An 18,536-nucleotide genomic window follows, 5' to 3' on the forward strand; every position below is an offset into this window, starting at 1 on the left:
CCCTTTAGTATGGGGAACTATACCCATTATTTTGCTGTGCCTCTGTTGAGCAGTGACACTGAGGTAATCCCTGGGGTATATCTGCGATCTCCCATCCATTGGTCAAGATTTCTCTTGAACAAGGCCAGCGAGGTGCTCTGCCTCACATATACCGGGATTTTATACCACAGCATAGGGAGTCTTTGGGTGATGAATCTATCCCTCCAGCACGTCCTATTAATAGCCGTGTCGAGGTTTAAGTCTCCCGCCCTTGTGGCTCTGACGGATCTAGATTTTTTGAGGTGAAGTATATTCATCAAATCTGGGTTTGACATGGCCTTGTATGTTAGGCAAAGGTCACCTCTGAGCAAGCGTGGCGACTGAATAGAGCTGGAGTTCTTTCAGTCGGGCAGCATAGGACAGATGTTTGAGACCCTTTATCCTTTTGGTGAGGAACTTTTGTGGCCTCTCCAGCTGCTGCAAGTGTCGGGTCAGATACATTCGAATGGGGCATTGTACTCAATCATTGGTCTGATGAGTGATGAGTAAAGGGAGACTATGACCTCCCTTGATCTAGACGAGAATCCCTTCATGATAAGGTGGGCAATGTAGAAGGTCTTCCTAACTACTTTAGCTACATGGGTGTCGAATGACAGACTACTATCAACCTGGGTCCCCAGGTCCCTGATAACTTCTTCTGTGCTCAGTGGATTGCCACCTATTTGGTAGCTAGGGGTAACCTTGTTTTTCCCGAAGGGTATGACTATGCATTTTTGGCATTTAACTTTAGGCCATGGCTCTGGCACCAGTTATCCGTTTCTGTGAGACCCTTCTGAAGGATATCTGTGTCAGATGTGTTTTCTACTATGGCCCAGTTTGCAGTCATCTGCAAACTTTGTCAGCCATAACCCTCCTGTGTTTGCTTGTACTTCGGAAAAGTAGATGCCAAACAAGAGTGGGCCCAGGACTGAGCCCTGTGGTACACCACTTGTGACAGGCTTTGAGTCTGACATGGCGCCAGCAACTCTGACCCTGTGGGTTCTGTCACTCAGCCAGTTTGCAACCCATCTTGTGATGTATGGGTTAACATTTAAGCTGCTGACTTTTTCAATGATACCCGAGTGGGGTATTGTATCAAAGGCCTTCGCCAGATCGAGGTAGGCTGTATGGACTGCCTTTCCCTCATCAATGGCTTTGGTGACTGTTTCGAAAAAGTCAACCAAGTTTAGAAGGCATGATCTGCCTTTGACGAAGCCAAACTGGGATGGATCCAAAGTCTGCAAATTCCCTATGTCTTTATTTATGAGGTCCATTATGATCCTCTCCATGGCTTTGCAGATAAGGCTTGTCAAGCTAATGGGCCGGTAATTTCCAGGGTCGGTGGAGGCACCGCCTTTGTGAAGTGGGACCACAGTTGCAGTGCGCCACTCCTGGGTGCGTATCCAGAGGTAAGACTATGATTAAACAGCTGTCCTAGCTGTGGGTTTAATTCCTCGTTGAGTTCGTGGAGCACACAGCCGGGGACACCATCAGGTCCCATGGATGCTGTGTTTTTTGCTTTGGAGAGAGCAGTTCTCACTTGGGCGTTGGAGATGTTTGGGGGCTGCAATCGCTTGGTATAGATATCTCTCCTTTTGGGGAGGGGAGAAGTTTGCACTGAACCTGTCAGCCAGTATGTTGGCAATGTCTGTAGGATCAGTAATCTTCACATCATTTTGAACTAGTTCTGAGCATATCTGGGAGTTTCCTCCCAGGTTTCTAACATAGCTAAAGAAGGCCTTATGATTGTCTTTTGAGTCTTTAGCTATTTTTCTCTCAAAATTTGCTTTGGATGATTTTATGAGAGCTCTTAGTTTTTTACTTATAGTGATCAAGGGTGTCTTACCTTTTAAGGATTTTGCTCTATCTTGTAGTAGCTTCCTCCTTATGATCAGCAACCTGCTCATAATCCTCTATGTAGCACATGGAGTCTGGTGATCATGCTTCAGTATCCAGAAAAAGTTAAGTCAGTTAACTGCTACTATAGCGCAAGGCCTGATCTTAACAACTGATCTGAAGTTGTTTTCATTTGATCTTCAACCTGTGGGAATACAGATCTGGTATGGATCTGACTTGGCCGCATTTTCCAGCATCGTATCTGAGTTCCAAGCTCCTCCCCTACCCATAATGCCCCTGTCTTCCTCCTCCCCTCAAATCTTGTTTGCTGCGTGTCTAGCTAGCATCGTGGTCCATTGCTCCAGGTTCCTGCTAAGTGAATTATTATAAATTCTTCTTCTCATCTTTCTGTGTTTTTTTAGGCACCTTTTGCTTCTAGTTTTATCCCTACCCTTGCGCTCAGGTGTCTGTTCAAAAAAAAAAATGCCCCTTTCTTTTCCCTTTCTTTCCTTCCTCCTTTTAACTTAGTAGTGTGTGTATGTATGTGTGTGTGTGTGCGTGCGTGTGTGTGTGTGTGTGTGTGTGTGTGTGTGTGTGTGTGTGTGTGCGTGCGTGTGTGTTTTTTTTTCCAACACCATGGCAGAGACCCCTGAGCCAGCATTTCGGAAATGCACAGGGTGTGGCCAGAAGCTTCCCCCTTCTGATGGCCACAGTCTGTGCATGGTTTGTATAGAGGTCCCACACCTGGACACTTCTGTTCGATCTGCGTGGGGTTTAATCCATGCTCATTGATTGACAGGAGGAACAAGTTGATCCTTTGGGGCCTCCTTCCTCCACCTTCCTCGGTGGCCCCTGCTTCAACTTCTTCTTCTGCTCCTTCCTCCACCAAAGCTTCTGGGACTCAACCTTCCTGCTAAGCGGGCTGGGGACAGGGAGAAGCACAAACACAAAGACCAGGATAGACCCAGAAAACAGTACCCTGACACCCTCAAAGAAGCCTCCGGCTAAGTCTCACCCAGCTGCCAGCCCCAGGCTCCCCTCTGCTCCGTTCACCCTGCTTTTCCCTGGAGATGGAGTTTTCTTGGGGCCAGTTCCCATTATCAGGCCTCTCCCTGGCAGATGTCCTTCAAGGATGCATCTGCAGTCCTTACAAATGGGTTGTCCTGTCGTCAGGCAGCCCTTCGGTCGGCCGGATTCCAAAGTCTGGGTCCGGCTTCGGCTGGTGTCGCACTTCACCCGATGTCATAGCTGCAGTTTTTCGGGTATAAAGGCATCAGCCAACGCCATTTTCCTCAGTCTTTCTTGCCGCGTGGCGCCCGAAGCAGAAGCTGTTTGCAAGTGCCGGTCGGTCAGATCCAGAGATTACTACTACCGAATATTACTTCGAAGACTTCTAAAAAGCTAAGTACCCCGTTGGGGACTCTTTCTTGCCTCAGCCGATGTCAGAGAAAGTGAATAACTGTTTATCTTGTGGGAAACAAATACCTCATAAAGATTTCCACTCCTACTGTTTACATTGTTTAGGCCCAGACCATGACGTAGCAGCTTGTCTAGCCTGTGCTTCTTTTAACCGACGGACACTTAGACGTCGGTCGGAGTTTGCTGAACAGATTTTCGGCTCTGATTTTGCCTATATTATGCCGTCGGATCGTCCGACAACGCAAATTACCAAAAAACGCAAAGAAAAGGACCGACACTCGCGGTCCGCGGTTTCGGCCGAAACCGCGGTTAAGCAAACCGCGAGTGTCTCGGTTTCGGCCGAAACCGAGCAAGCGGTTCTTTCTTCAGCCGAAACCATGCCTTCTACCGAGGCCTAATCTAACCTGGTAGAATCGGCTTCTGAAACCCAGCCTTCTGTTGCGGTTTCTCAGGAATTATCAGACACTATTCCCCTGGATATTTCGACCCCTGCACGTGGAGCTGCTAGGCCCCCTGCAGCCATGTCTATTAAGGCCTTTGCCAGGGCTAAAACAGCCAAGGCTTCAAAAACGGTGCCTGCCAAACCCCCCTCTCACAGGCCCAGCACCAGCTCCCACATGCTTTCTTTGGCTGAGGATCTCATTTCTTTAATTCGTGGATCCCAGCCTCATCCAGACAGGGCTTCTCTCCCTCCTCCAGAAAAGAGGCCTAGAGCAGAGCCCCCTGAGCCAGTATCCACCGATGATTCCTCTGATGACTCAGAGCATACAGACCCCCCTGAGGCTCCTTATTCTCCTTACGAAGACTCTGATGCTGAAGAGTCCATCCCTTCAGCCTCTCCTCCTGAGGAATTTTCCTTTGGGGAAACCTTGCATGCTATGAGGGAACAATTTCAGTGGCAGGGCCAAGATTTCTCAGACTCCAGAAAAAGGCTTAGAACCTTTCTACATTTGCCACAACATAGGCCTTTAGCTATACCTCCAGTCCTTTCTGTTGTAGATGATGCATTTAATGATGCTTGCTCTGCTCCTGATTCATTACCTCCGGCTCCTGCTAAGCCCGATAGGTTCTACAGGGTCCCGGACACTCACCACCATTTATACAAGGCTCCTTTTGCAGATCCAGAGACTATCTCCCAGGGCCCTAAAGCTGTAGCAGCTACTTCTACTAAAACCCCTCCCTCTGAAAGGGAATCCAGGTCCTTAGAGAGATGGGGTAAAAAAGTTTACACCTCTGCTACTTTGTCAGCTAGGGCTTTGAACTGCCAATTTCATATGATTCAATATCAAGAGTTTATGCTTGACCAGTTAACTAAAAAACTGTCCTCTGAAGAATCTTTAGATAAAAAATATGTTCAAGAAATGGTACATAACATACAACAGGTTAGTAACCATTCTTTAAAATGTGGCTGTGATGCACTGGAGGCTTCCTTTAGATCAGCCATGACTGGCATAGTTATCAGGAGACATGCATGGTTGAAAGAACAGGCATTACCAGACCATGTCAAATCAAAGCTTTTGGATGCACCCATGGACAAGGTCAATTTATTTGGTTCCCCTGCACAGCAGGTACTAAAAAAGATGGAAGAGAAGGCAAAATCTGTACAAACAGTGAAAGATTTCTTACAGGTTCAACCTCCAAGGTTTAGCAGGAACTGGCCCTCCAAGAATTGGTCCTTTCCGGACTCCTCTAAGACACAAAAGGCAGGAATCGGCGTTCTAGAGGCAGAAACCAATCCAGGGGTGCCTACAGGGGACGCCAGTGGCAGGGTAACAACCACCGAGGCACGGATGCAGCCACCACCACTACAACAACTCAATCACAGTGACTTGGCGGTGGCACCGCCTACCAGGGAACAACTAGAAGCACCCTTAGGCGGGAAGCTAACCTTATTTTCAAAGAACTGGCATTGCATCACAAGGGAAAAATGGATTTTGCAGACTATGGACCAAGGTTACAGATTCCATTTCCATACTCTACCAGGAAAGCGAGGAATGCCAAACCTACCACCTACTCAAAGGGCAGAAGCTCTAAAGCAAATATCTCAACTATTAAGAATGAGAGCTGTCGAAAAGGTACCACCTATGGAGCAAGGAAAGGGATTTTACTCCAGACTCTTCCTGGTACCAAGAAAAGAAAACAGATGGAGGCCTATTCTAGACCTGTCCGCTTTAAACACATTCCTCATTGTTCCAAAATTCAAAATGCTGACCCTACAGCAGCTTCTTCCCATGCTGGGCAAGGAGTCTTGGCTGGTAACTCTAGATCTCAAGGAGGCATACCTGCATGTCCCCATACGACCAATTTGCAGAAGATACCTCAGATTTCTTGCAGGATCAGAGCGTTATCAATTCTCAGCATTGCCCTTTGGCTTATCCACTGCGCCCAGAGTGTTCACGAAATGCCTGGCATCAGTAATTGCTCATTGCAGACTTCAGGGGATTCAAATTTATCCCTACCTGGATGACCGCCTGATACAAGCGGACAACAAAAGCAAGCTAACAGAAGACTTACAAAGAGTCATTTACCTGCTGCAAGCCCTGGGATATACAGTCAATATAAAAAAGTCAAGGCTGATTCCATCCCAAAGAATAACCTTTCTGGGTGCAGAGCTGGACACATCAAAACAAATGGCATTCCTAACTGCAGAAAAGAAAGAGCAACTTCCTCTCTACTTCTTGGCATTAACAAAGCAGAACCATCTATCTGCAAGAAAAGTACTACAAGCCCTAGGCTTCATGGCATCCTGCATAATTCTGGTCCCTCATGCCAGACTGCATATGAGAAAGCTACAGTGGTACCTAAGGAATTTGTGGTCCCAACACAAGCACAGCCTAGAAACAAAAATTCCAATAATCCCATGCCTGAAACAAGAGTTCCTATGGTGGGCTCAGGCCTGTTAATCAAACACAGGATTGCCCTTCTGCAACAGTCAACCAAGCCAAACCATCACGACAGATGCCTCAGACCTCGGTTGGGGGGCACACATGCTGGACAAGTGCATACAAGGCCTATGGACTCAAGACCAGCTGCACCTACACATAAATCTAAAGGAAATGCTGGCAGTAAAACTGGCAATTCAGGCATTCAGACCATTTCTCCAACAAGGTCAATTGATGATAAGGACAGACAACACCAGAGTTATGTGGCACATCAACAAACAGGGAGGCACACATTCGTATCCTCTTTGCCGGATGGCACTGAACCTCTGGAATGTGGCCCTGAGCTACAACATTCAGTTAAAAGCAATTTTTGTACCAGGAAAAGAAAACATTCTGGCAGACATATTAAGCAGGACTACCACGGATGCCCACGAATGGATGCTGCATCCGGACATCTTCAAAACCATTACAAGAAAATGGGGGCTTCCAGAAATAGACTTATTTGCATCCCCACGCAATCACCAGCTAAAGAAATTCTGCACAAGGACGTACCACCCACTTGCTTGGAAGGTGGACTCCCTATCCTTCAGTTGGAAAAACCTGACAGCATATGCATTCCCACCACTTCCTTTGATGCACAAGGTGCTATTGAAGATCAAAGAGGACCGTCCAAGGATCATTCTGATAGCTCCAGACTGGCCAAGGCAACATGGGTACCCATTACTGAGGAGCATGTCTCGGGAACAAATATGGCCACTACCCCTGGTTCCCTTGCTGTTAACACAGAACAACTACAACAATCTGCATCCAAACCTGAAAACTCTGCAGCTGACTGCCTGGAACATTGCATAAGACCAATTAACCCAAATTTATCCCAAAGGGTTAAAGACATTATCCTTGAGGCTCGCAGACCCTCAACAAGAAAAAAATTATTCAGCAAAATGGAAAAGATATCTCATTTGGAGTACTGCAAAAGGAGAAGATGTGTCACTGGTAAACATAGCCAACATCCTGGAATACTTGGCAGAGCTCTTCCACACAGGCCTGTCCTATTCCTCCATCAAGATTCATGCATCAGCTATTTCAGCAGAATACGACTTGGATCCTCCTGTCTTCTCACATCCTCTGCTCAGACAGTTTCTGAGAGGAATTAAAAATGTAAAGCCTCCTAGGAAGCCACCATTGCCAGCATGGGACTTGAACTTTGTGCTAGAAAAATTGACACTTCCTCCTCTTCCATCAAGATAGAGTGTCCATGAGAACAAATCCTTCCTTTATGCCTAAGGTGGTCTCCAGAGTTTCTTTAAATCAGGCTATCCACCTACCTACATTCTTCCCCGACCCACAGAACAGGGGAGAAAGACTGCTGCATACCTTGGATGTACATAGACAATTACGCTACTACCTGGACAGGACCAAGGGCAATAGAATAACTGACCAGCTACTGGTAGCATATGCAACAGGAAGGGAAGGAAAAGCAATTTCAAAACAGACGATCTCCAAGTGGATAGGAAATTGCATCAGATTTTGTTACTCCTACCATGGAAAGAAAACTCCAGAGAACATCAGGCCTCACTCTACAAGGGCTACAGCCACTACCACAGCCTTCTTACGAGGAGTGGCTACCAAGGACATTTTAGAGGCTGCTACTTGGAGCTCCGTGCATACATTTGCCAAGCATTATAATTTGCCTTTATACTCTAGATCCCGAGCAGGTTTTGCCACTGCTGTTTTGCAAGGGATCCTAACTACACCATAACTTTATTTTTCCTCCTCCCCCAGTTTGGCTATGGTATTCTACCCATTTGTAAGGACTGCAGATGCATCCTTGAAGGACATAGTACAGTTTTGTACCTACCATAAATGTAGATGTCCGATAGGAATGCATCTGCAGTCAGGATTACCCACCTTCCCTCTGTGGTGCTCCTAGGGTATTTGCCCATCTTATAGCTAGCTGGGGGAATCTATTATGGTGTATTTGTTTGTATATATGTACATACATGCTTATTTTTTGTGTTTTGCTCTCTACTATTTGGAATCATTGGCATTTATCCAAATTTAGCCTTCCAAGAGGGCACCTGGCATCTGGGGCAAGAAACACTGAGGAAAATGGCGTCGGCTGATGCCTTTATACCCGAATAACTGCAGCTATGACGTCGGGTGAAGTGCGACACCAGCCGAGGCCAGACACAGACTTTGGAATCCGGCCGACCGAGGGGCTGCCTGACGACAGGACAACCCATTTGTAAGGACTGCAGATGCATTCCTATCGGACATCTACATTTATGGTAGGTACAAAACTGTACTTTTTTGGCAGATATTTTTCATCGAGGTGCCAGCTTTTCTAAAGTTAAGGTTCAGCTGGCAGCTGTCTCCGGTTTTCCTATAAGAGACAGTTCGGCTTCTCTAGCTTCTTCCAAGCTTTGTAAAGCCTTTTTGAAAGGTACTTTTTTACTTCAGCCTCCAGTCAAGGACCCTACGCCACCTTGGGATCTTACTCTAGTTCTACAAGCCATGGTTTCTTCCCCCTTTGAACCTGCAGCTACAGTGAATTTGCAATTTCTGTCTTGGAAGACAGCTTTTCTGGTTGCTATTACCTTGGCTAAAAGAGTGTCAGAGATTCAGGCCTCATCTTTTAAGCCTTCTTATATGGTGTTCCATAAAGATAGGGTGTCCTTATGCACGAACACTTCCTTTCTCCCGAAAGTGGCTTTGGAATCTAACATTAATCAAGTTATCAGTCTCCCTGTTTTCTTCCCCAACTTCCAGAATAAGGGAGAGTATAAATTGCATTTGCTTGACGTTCATAGGCAATTGCATTTTTATCTGCATAGTACAAAGTCCTTTCACAAGTCTGATCAACTTTCTTTCCTTTTCTAAGCCTTTCTTAGGGAAACCTGTGTCAAAGTTGACTATTGCTCGTTGGATCTCTCAGTGCATACCTCAGGCATACACAGCCAAAGGATTATCTCCACCAGGTCAGATAAGGTGCATTCTATCAAGTCTATGGCTACTTAAGCGGCATTTTGGGCTAGGGTTTCCTTGGATGACATTTGCTCTGCGGCTACTTGGGCATTTCTGCACATGTTTATTTCACACTGTAAGTTGAATCTCTTGTCCAGAAGCAGGGCATCCTTTTCCTCCGCTGTGCTCTGGAATATCCTTACATGAGGACCTCCCAGGGCCTTTTGGTAGCTGGGGACTCTGTCCCACAGGTTGAAGACCAAATGAAAACGTCAGGTAAAAAAGTTACGTACTCACCATAAATGTTCCATCTGAGTTGTTGCTTTTGATTTGTCTTCAACCAGCCCTCCCTCCTTCCCCCTCCATTTTGCGGGCTGTGTGATGCACCAGGTGGAAGAGACATACCCCTTACTTTGGCAAGTTTTTGTCTTTCCTGTAGTTCTTTCAAGGTACTAATGCCAAGGTGTTAGGCTGTTGGTTAGGTTGGGGAGATACTGTCAGCAGCAAACTCGATCTGAGGGGAAGAGGGAGATAGGGGCATTATGGGCAAGGGAGGAGCTTGGAGCTCGGATCCAATGCTGGAAAATGCAGCCAAGTCGGATCCGTACTGGATCCATGTTCCCATAGGTTGAAGACATGAAAAGCAGCAACTCAGATGGAACATTATGGTGAGTACATATTTTTTTTTTTTTTAAACTGTACTTAACTTGTTATGGTCAGGTCTTGCACTAGGCAGCCAAATCTGCCAATACTGAGCAACAAACAACAGGAAATATTTTTTTCTCCCTGCTGTCCGTGCCGGTACTAGGTCCCTGACTTCCTCTTACAAACTTAGAAAGTTGCTAGAATAACAAGATTTGTGCTCACCTGCATTTTCTGAAGGATAGGAAATCTGAAATTCAAATGCGTGTCATTATTTAGTGATTCAGTCCTCAAGGATTTATCAGAAAACCATAGGTTTTATGAGGAATAGAGCAAAAATATGAAGAAAATAGACATTTTATGAAAATCTGGACAGTTGAGAGGCATGGAAGGTTAGTGTAAACATAACAGATTGAGTTATACTGTCTTTCTGACTGTGCTCGCTAAGTGGTTTATGGGTTTGAAAAGCCACAAAATACTTAGCACTATTTTATGTTACCAGTAGTATGCTCTCAAAGTTAATTTCTTGGCATCCACATCTAGAACATATAATACAGTTGTTACAGTCAATGACCTGCTTGTAATCCTCTGATTATATATTCTGTTTATGGTAGCTGAGTAGCTGAAATGTTGTGAGAACATCTTTCACATACTGATGAATAATTTCAAATTCTATTGTTAGGAATCACACAGTGAATGCATTTCTTTTGTTATTTACGCATCAGTCAGTCAAGGTTTATCTAGACAGGCTACTACTAAGTAATAGTATGAGGTTACTTTCAAAGTAAAGCTCTCTTAATACAAAGATTATGCTTAGCATTTCCTTATATTATTATCATATGTTTTGCACAGTTACTTTGTTATGTTTATTTTTTTGTTTCATTCCTTTGACATGGAATTTTGCACTTGGTGCTCAGCTGTGACACCTCTCTTAAGCTTCATAACTTTTCATCACATACACACTCAGTTGCCTGTACATTAGTTCACTAGGGGCATAGAGGAGTAAAGCCCTGATTACAGTCAGGCTTGCCCCCTTCTACTCCCACAAGGGGAACTGTGTCCCTCACACCCCCACAGGAGATACAGAATCATACTCAGGATCACAAAAAACTTCCTTAACCCCCACTCTGATAATTTCACACTAAACAACTAGACTTACGTTGCCACAGTTATTAATGAAATGGGACTTGATCAACAGTTTTAGTTATTCCTATTTTGGCAAAGTTATCATATGACAAGGTGTAGATGTAGCGTTAGAGGCTTAACCAGGTGCATGCAAGGAGGCATGAGTGTGTCTGTCTTGGAGGGGAGGGAGCATGCGATGTAGTCCTTCCTTGAGCTCTAGTAAAGGTCGGGGCTTAGAAGTCATGCCAGTGCAAAAGAGCAGGGCAGAGCTGAGCAGGCATGGTTGCTATATGGACCCAGAGTGATGCAGGTGCTCAGTCCATTCCTGATTGCATGTATAATCTGATATGCAGATACATCCTCATGCTGGTAGATGTCTTTAGTGCTAGGCGCAATCCTGATCCTGGATGATGGCACTATTTCAAGGTAACTCGATCCTTGCTTGTAGGAAGAGATGAGAGAAATAAAACAACAGAGGAAGAGAGCACTCGTCCTGGGGGAAGGGAGGCTGGGGAGGCTTGATGGTCAGAAGTTGTAGAGGACAAATATATTTAGTCACATAATATGAGCTGTTCATCTGCCACACCCAACCTTCCTTGTGGGAAATTGGGCATGAAGAATTGAGGAGAACCTGCAACAGTGTGGGAACTATAAAGGTACCTGTTGCATTCCTCTGTTTGTGCATTCTATCATGTGACCTGCTTTGTTGCCACATTGCTTGGAGGAAGCCACATTGACATGACACCAGTAAGTTAAGCATAACCTAAATATTATAATACAGTGTTAAACTAATTTACTCAAATACCTGCTGCAGTAACACACACACCACTTTGCTTTCTTTTCCTAAAATAAAGATGAATGGTGAAACCACACTAGTAAAGCAAACTCATACAATTTTCAGGCTTCATTAGCCCTAACTGAACTCATGTCAGACTTCTACCTTCTTGATCCTATATCTTTTAGTGTGGATCTAGAGAAAACAAATCATTATTCATATTATTCTAAATGTCACAACTCATGATCTAGATTGGATTTCTTTTTAATCTGAGTCATTATCGAGGGGATAAATAAAGTATTCTATTGAGCCCAGATTCTTGTCAGACCACTCAATGATTACGCTCAAAATTAACTGGACAGCTTCTTTTTAATCTCTGAGTCATTAGTGAGGGGAGAAATAAAGTATTATATTGAGCCCAGATTCTTATCAGATCACTCAATGATTAGGCTCAAAATTAACTGGACAGCTAACTCACTTAAAAATAACACAAGCAGCTGGTCCCTAAATAATAACCTACTTTTTAAACCAAAAGTGATGAGAAATAGCAGATATTCTAGCTGAGCTCAACAGCAATCTAACATCTATAGATATATCATGTGATGTACAATGGGCATCCTGCAAGGCGACACTTAAAGGTATTTTAATTCAGAATGCCTCTTACTTTAAGAAAGTGGGGAGAGAAAAGGAAAATAAGCTAACTCTTGAACTTAAGGAGCTAGAAAGGAAACTTCTGATAGCATACAGTCCTGCTGTGGAGAAGCAATTAAGTAAAGCACAGAAAGATATGTTTGAGCTACAACAGCAGAATTACACCCTGCAAGAACAAAAATTCATAGCCAGATATTAGGAATGGGTGCAGGCTCTATCTAGAACTCTTGCGAGAATAACAAATAATAGACAGGATGCTTCAAGAATTACCCTAGTTCAGTACCAAGACAGAACATTCAGAACTGACCGACAAATAATAAAATCTACACTGAAATTTATGGTATGAAGGACAATCAGACCCCTATTTCTGAAATTGAAAAATTCTTGAGAAACCTTAAGTTTACTAAGATAAATGACAACCAAGTAAAACTTCTGATAGCTCCCTTTACACAACAGGAAGTAGATGAGGTCATTAAAAAGCTAAAAGTAAACAAAGCACCAGGCCCAGATGGATACACCACAGACTTCTATAAGAAATTCAACCACAGACTCTCATCCATTCTTCTAAAGGTTTTTAACTTCATTAGAAGTAATGGTATGACTGACTTGTATCTAAACAACTCAAAAACAATCTTTATTCTTAAACATAATGTCGACAATGCCAATCCTAATAATTATAGACCGATATCCCTAATCAATGTAGACATTAAGATACTTGCATCACTACTAGCTGAAAGACTTTAAAGAATTATTCCATCAGTTATTTCTTCGAAATAGTTTGGATTCTGCGTATGGGAGGTTGGCATAATGGTTAAGGTGTTTGCCTTACAAACACATGGTGCAGGGTTTGATTCTCAGCTGGGGTATTTGGCTAGGCTTAAAATTGCCAACAAGGGCAGTTAGCCTAGTACTAGTCTATGAACCTATGTCTAATAGACATGCTTGGGATAATACGTTAACACTGGACTCCATGATCCAATTTATCAAACAGGATAGAAATCCCAGATATGCTTTAGTTCTAGATGCGTGCAAGGCATTCAACAGAGTTAGTTGGAATTTCTTTTTCTCAACGCTTTCATATTTTAACTTTCCTAAAGACTTTATTAACCTAATAGAAATATTATACAATAATTCCCACACATATCTATACATTAACAGAGCCCTATCAAGTCCCATAAAAATAGCTAGTGGTACAAGACAGGGCTGTTCACTATCCCTGCTTCTGTTCATTGAACCGCTTTTCCTACATATCTCACAAAGGACATTTCACTCAGTTCCTAGAATTTTAAACTCTAAAGTTATGCTGGCTGCATTTGCGGATGATCTGCACATCTACTTTGAGTTTCCACATACAGATCTTAAGAAAATTATAAATTCAATAAACTAATATTCGGAAGCCTCAAACAACCAAATAAACCAAACGAAATCCCATATTTTCCCATTAACCCCTTAAACCATAAAGAAAACTACTTTCCAGACTCCCCGTTTAAAACTGTTTACCATATTAAATACGTAAGGATATACTATGATCACAGTCATTTATCTACACTACAGAATAATGTAAGTTAAGTATGGAGCAACATCTCACAAGACCTGCACAGATGGAGGCAATTAAAATTATCCATGCTATCTAAGGCAGCAGTAATTAGAATGTCTATTCTACCTAAATTGTTATATAACTGCGGTGGTGGTGTTGCGGTAGCTGTCGTCACTTCACAGTAAGATGTTGTCCTGTTCGATTCTCAGCTAGAGCATCTTCTGTTTGGGGACATGCGTGAATGGCCGTACCTTCGTTGAAGGTTGTGCGTCAGGGCCGGCAACTCGGCACGTAAAAATCTGCTGCCAGTTATTAGTGGACCAGAGTTCTGCTGTGGCGACCCCTAACCGGGCAAAGCCGAAAGACACAACATTCTACCTAAATTGTTATATCACTTTAACGCCACCATTTCAAACATACCAAACTACTACTTCCAGAGAATAAACAAGGAACTAGCCAAATTTGTGTGGTACCTCAAATTTGTTAGGATATCCTATTTAAAACTAATGTACCCAAAAGGAATGAGTAGTCTAAGTATACCTGACTTTCAGTTATACTATAAAATTATAAATGCAAATAAACTATTATAATACTCAAATTTCTCAGTGAACAGTGAACTCTGGTCTCCACTCTGGGCTAGGCTCTTGCATATACATGTGCTTACAAATAATGTAAATCCCAAAGCTATTCCCTTCATAACCCCAGTGAATATTAGAAATGTCAAGATAAATAGTATTATAAAACAGAAAATCAAGAGCTGATAAAAACCTTAAATCTGGATAAGGCTCTACCACTCTTTCAACTGATTCACCTAAACCCAAATATAAAAATTAATAAAACAAAACATTAAACCTAACAGACTTTACTTTAATAAAGGAATGTACAGTGTGGGATTTCTACAGACACAAAGAGAGAACTCTGCATGACTTACGTGAATTGCTAAAGGTTAATAAAAAATGCATCATCATTGTACATCAGATAAGGGAGACAATTTCATCAATTATCAAGGGCACACACGTTAACAATATGGTTTTAAATATATTTTTAGATATTATGAAGAGCTTATCTAGCAGGAAGAAAACACTCTCCAAAACATATAAACTCATCAATGCTGTCAAATATGAGAATTAATTACTTTATGCAAAATACTGGGATACCAAAGGAATTACATCTATGAATGAACAGAAACTCAAAGCAGTTAATTTTACAATTAACTTATCCCCTTTCAAGAAATGATTCATACACAATTAATGATCAACAATGTATACTTCACTCCTACAATTCTAAACAAATTTAATCCCAAATTATCTCCTGCATGTACTTGCTGCTCATACCCCCAAGCAGACCTTTTACGTGTGCTATGGTTTTGCATATATTCACAGAATTTATGGGGATCTCTTAAGGTAAGACTAGAAAAAATGGGGTAACACAAATCAACATTATCTTGGGAAGTAGCCATTCTCCACATTATAGACTCTAAATTATCCAGTATGAAAGTGCATATACTAATAACTGTCTGCTCACTAATCAGACTCTATATAACCAAAAATTAGTTAGATCGCACTAAACTTTCATGGAATGGGTTTAGAAATATGGCTTCAACATACATATCCTCTCAAAGATTAATTATAACAAACGTAAAAAAATGAGAATTACCAGAGTAATTGGAAGCTTATATTTAATCATATTTTGGTCACTTGATATTGATGCACCTTTTGCTAATTATACCACATGGTAGTTATTTTGGAGTATAGCCCATACTCCTATAATGATCATGACTTAATGCTATTACTGTTATTTCAAGTATGTTGATAAACTTAACTCATAAGTTCTGCCTCTTCTCTTTCCTATTCTGTTCATAGTAGCACGAATGTAGATATTGCATTTAGGAGTCTGTGTTAAATGTTCGAACATCCAAAATGTCCAACATTACATGGTCGAGACCAAATGTTCGACATTTGGATGTTCGAACATATAACAAAAAAAAAAACACAGAAAAAAACACTGTAACATTGTAGGCAGGGGGGCAAGCCCCCCTACACCCCCCACACCCCCCCTACTTAAATATACCAACTCTGAGACCGCACTTCAGTGCAGAAAAGGGAAATTCTCCCTATCTGCACCGTACGGTGCCATTGAAAGTCTATCTTCGAGCACTCAAAATTTCAAACGTTTGGTCTCGACCATGTAACGTTCGAAATTTTGAGTGTTCGAAGATTTGACAGGTACCCGTATATAGTTGGCGTTTTAGAGAAAGAGAGTTAGTAATGATTGTTATTGTCATTATTTAAACTTTGTGCCACCAGTATTGTATTTTCTTCTTCTATGTGTCCAACCTGGCTGTATATAGTGCACAAGATAATAAAAATTGCATTTAAAAAAAAAATAAAGATGAATGGTGAAAAATTGCACAGATCAGAGCAGAAATTAATTTGCTTGGGTTTTCATTCAATTCATCATTTATTTTTGCAAATGATTGTTTAACAGAGTTTGAAATTGCTATTGTGTTTGTTTTCCTGCTTTAGGTCAAATACTCCACACTGACGTTGTCTACATAAATGCATGTGGCTCAGCTAGCGGACTTCGTGATGCTGAGAAAATACGACAACTTCTGCTGAATTACAAGTATGTGCTGAAATGTACATGACGAAATTTCTTTTCATTAGTGTGCATGTTAAGTTTGAACATAGCTCTCAACTGCTCCACTTTTCCTTGAACTCTGTGACTGACAGCTTAAATGCAGCAGCTGGCCTACTGCTCTGCTTTACTTGACTACTGCTGCGCTTTCTGCAATCTCATTGGTTTAGCCATATCACAGCTGTAGTCTGAATTAATGAGAAACTGGCTTCCGGTACAGTGTCATCAAGGAAGCAGTCCAGTCATATTCATGCTGCCTGAATCCTGAGGGTAACTGGTTGAGGGAGTATGGCCAAGAGTTGTAGCATTGCAAATCCTGGGAGCTGTGATCTGTGCTAGTGAATCTTTTGCTGTTAAAAATTTCACTATAAGGTCTTTGTTTCTAAGTAGTAAGACATACAATTTCCAAGTCATTCTTGACAAAATGTAGACATAGCTATTCTCAGATTTCTATATTTCTGCATGTATTTGTATTTGGGTGCGTATAGACCATTTCATGGAATTGGATACATAAAAACTGAAGAAGTATTGAGCTTCTCCATTGATAGATAACAATGGAACACAGAGGTGTTTTTGTTGGACCAACATAAATTGGATATCTGGGTTGTGTTGGAGCTTGTTTATAGAGTGATAAAGGGTTTGTGCAGTACAGATACAAGCAAGAAAAACAGTCCCTTAATTTCTTAATGCAGCTGTGTCAGGAAGGAACTTAGATACGCGCGTGCGCCTTTGTGTGTGTGTGTGTGTGTGTGTGTGTGTGTGTGTGTGTGTGTGTGTGTGTGTGTGTGTGTATGTGTGTGTGTAAGTAAATATATGAATGGGAATCATTAAGTCTTTATTCCCATTTCATAAGCAGCTGCGGCAATCTACGTCTAGTCATTTAGTATGAGATTATTGAACAGTGAGGATAAGGTAGTTTCTCATTTTCCCTAGTGTGTGATCCTGAAGGTCTCCTGCATGGGTGTGGGTGGATGCAGTTCCTCTCGTGGGAGTAGAATGGAACATGCCCCTCCCCAGCACAAAAATGCTTCTGTTTGCCATTTTTGATTCTAAATTACATCAGTATTATTTTATTTTTTTGATGGAATCTACCATAATATACTTTATGGTTGAAAAGTAATCTAATTATATATGTATGTGCACTTGGAGTAATACTTAAGAAATCAATTGACTGTTAAAACATTGGTTGAAGCACACACATGAAAGGCTGCAATCCCCAGTCCTACTGGTAATTATATATACCAACTCCTAGATTGCCCTACAGTGGGGGAAGAGCAAATTCCCCACTCCCACTGTTCTCCGATTTCACACAGAAAAAAACATGACAGTGTGTGATCCACTGATTTTCAGTCAGTTATACCTGTTTTTTTTTTCAATGCAGTTAAATAACTCACGGTGAGCTGGACCACTTTCACTTCTGTCATAGCTTAGTTATAATGTGTGTGTGTGTGTGTGTGGGTTTATTTCTCAATTTCAAAGTTTCAAAACTTCACATTTCTTACTGTCGAGACCACAAGATCAAAGATTTGAAACTTCGAACCATTTAAATGGAGATTACCAAACATCATGGAATGGTATATTTACTGTTTTCCTCGCTGTAGTGCGATCTCAGATTTGGTATATTTAATTAGCAGGGGGTGTGGGCAATGCGGGGGGGGGGCTTGCCCCCTGCAAAAACATAATTTTTTTTTCCTTTACATTTCGAAGTTTCAAATCTTTGATCTTATGGTGCCAACCAAAAAAAATTGAAGTTTTGAAACTTCAAAATTTAAACGTAGACCAGTGTGTGTATGTGTATGTACATATATAAGCGAGTTCCCATGCATAATTAAAAATGGCTTTTCAGTGAGATGTTATGTGCCAGTCCCCCTCCCTGAATGTGTGAATGTACACATATGCATAATTTAATAGATGTCATTTTTGACCTTCTGCTGTGTTTTGATCATTCCTTCCATGAATCTGATTATTGGCAGGTTGAGAGGTATGAGACTGAGAAGTTAGATTTTTCGGTTTGTTTCGGTTATCTTAATTTTATATTGCTTTAGGAAAT

The 18,536-nt window shown here is 42.0% G+C and overlaps 1 protein-coding gene across 1 annotated transcript in view; it reads left to right on the forward strand.

Moving 5' to 3' along the window:
• SRBD1 (S1 RNA binding domain 1) overlaps window positions 1-18,536 on the forward strand; it is a 2,028,107-nt gene that overhangs the window by 746,544 nt on the left and 1,263,027 nt on the right. The window contains exon 13 of the mRNA XM_044059932.1: window positions 16,375-16,474. Coding sequence (XP_043915867.1) covers window positions 16,375-16,474 — 100 coding nt within the window. The remainder of the gene's footprint in view (window positions 1-16,374; window positions 16,475-18,536) is intronic.

This window comes from Protopterus annectens, chromosome 1.part0 (assembly GCF_019279795.1).
Source record: "Protopterus annectens isolate FY-2018-M chromosome 1.part0, PAN1.0, whole genome shotgun sequence".
Lineage (NCBI taxonomy): Eukaryota > Metazoa > Chordata > Ceratodontiformes > Protopteridae > Protopterus > Protopterus annectens.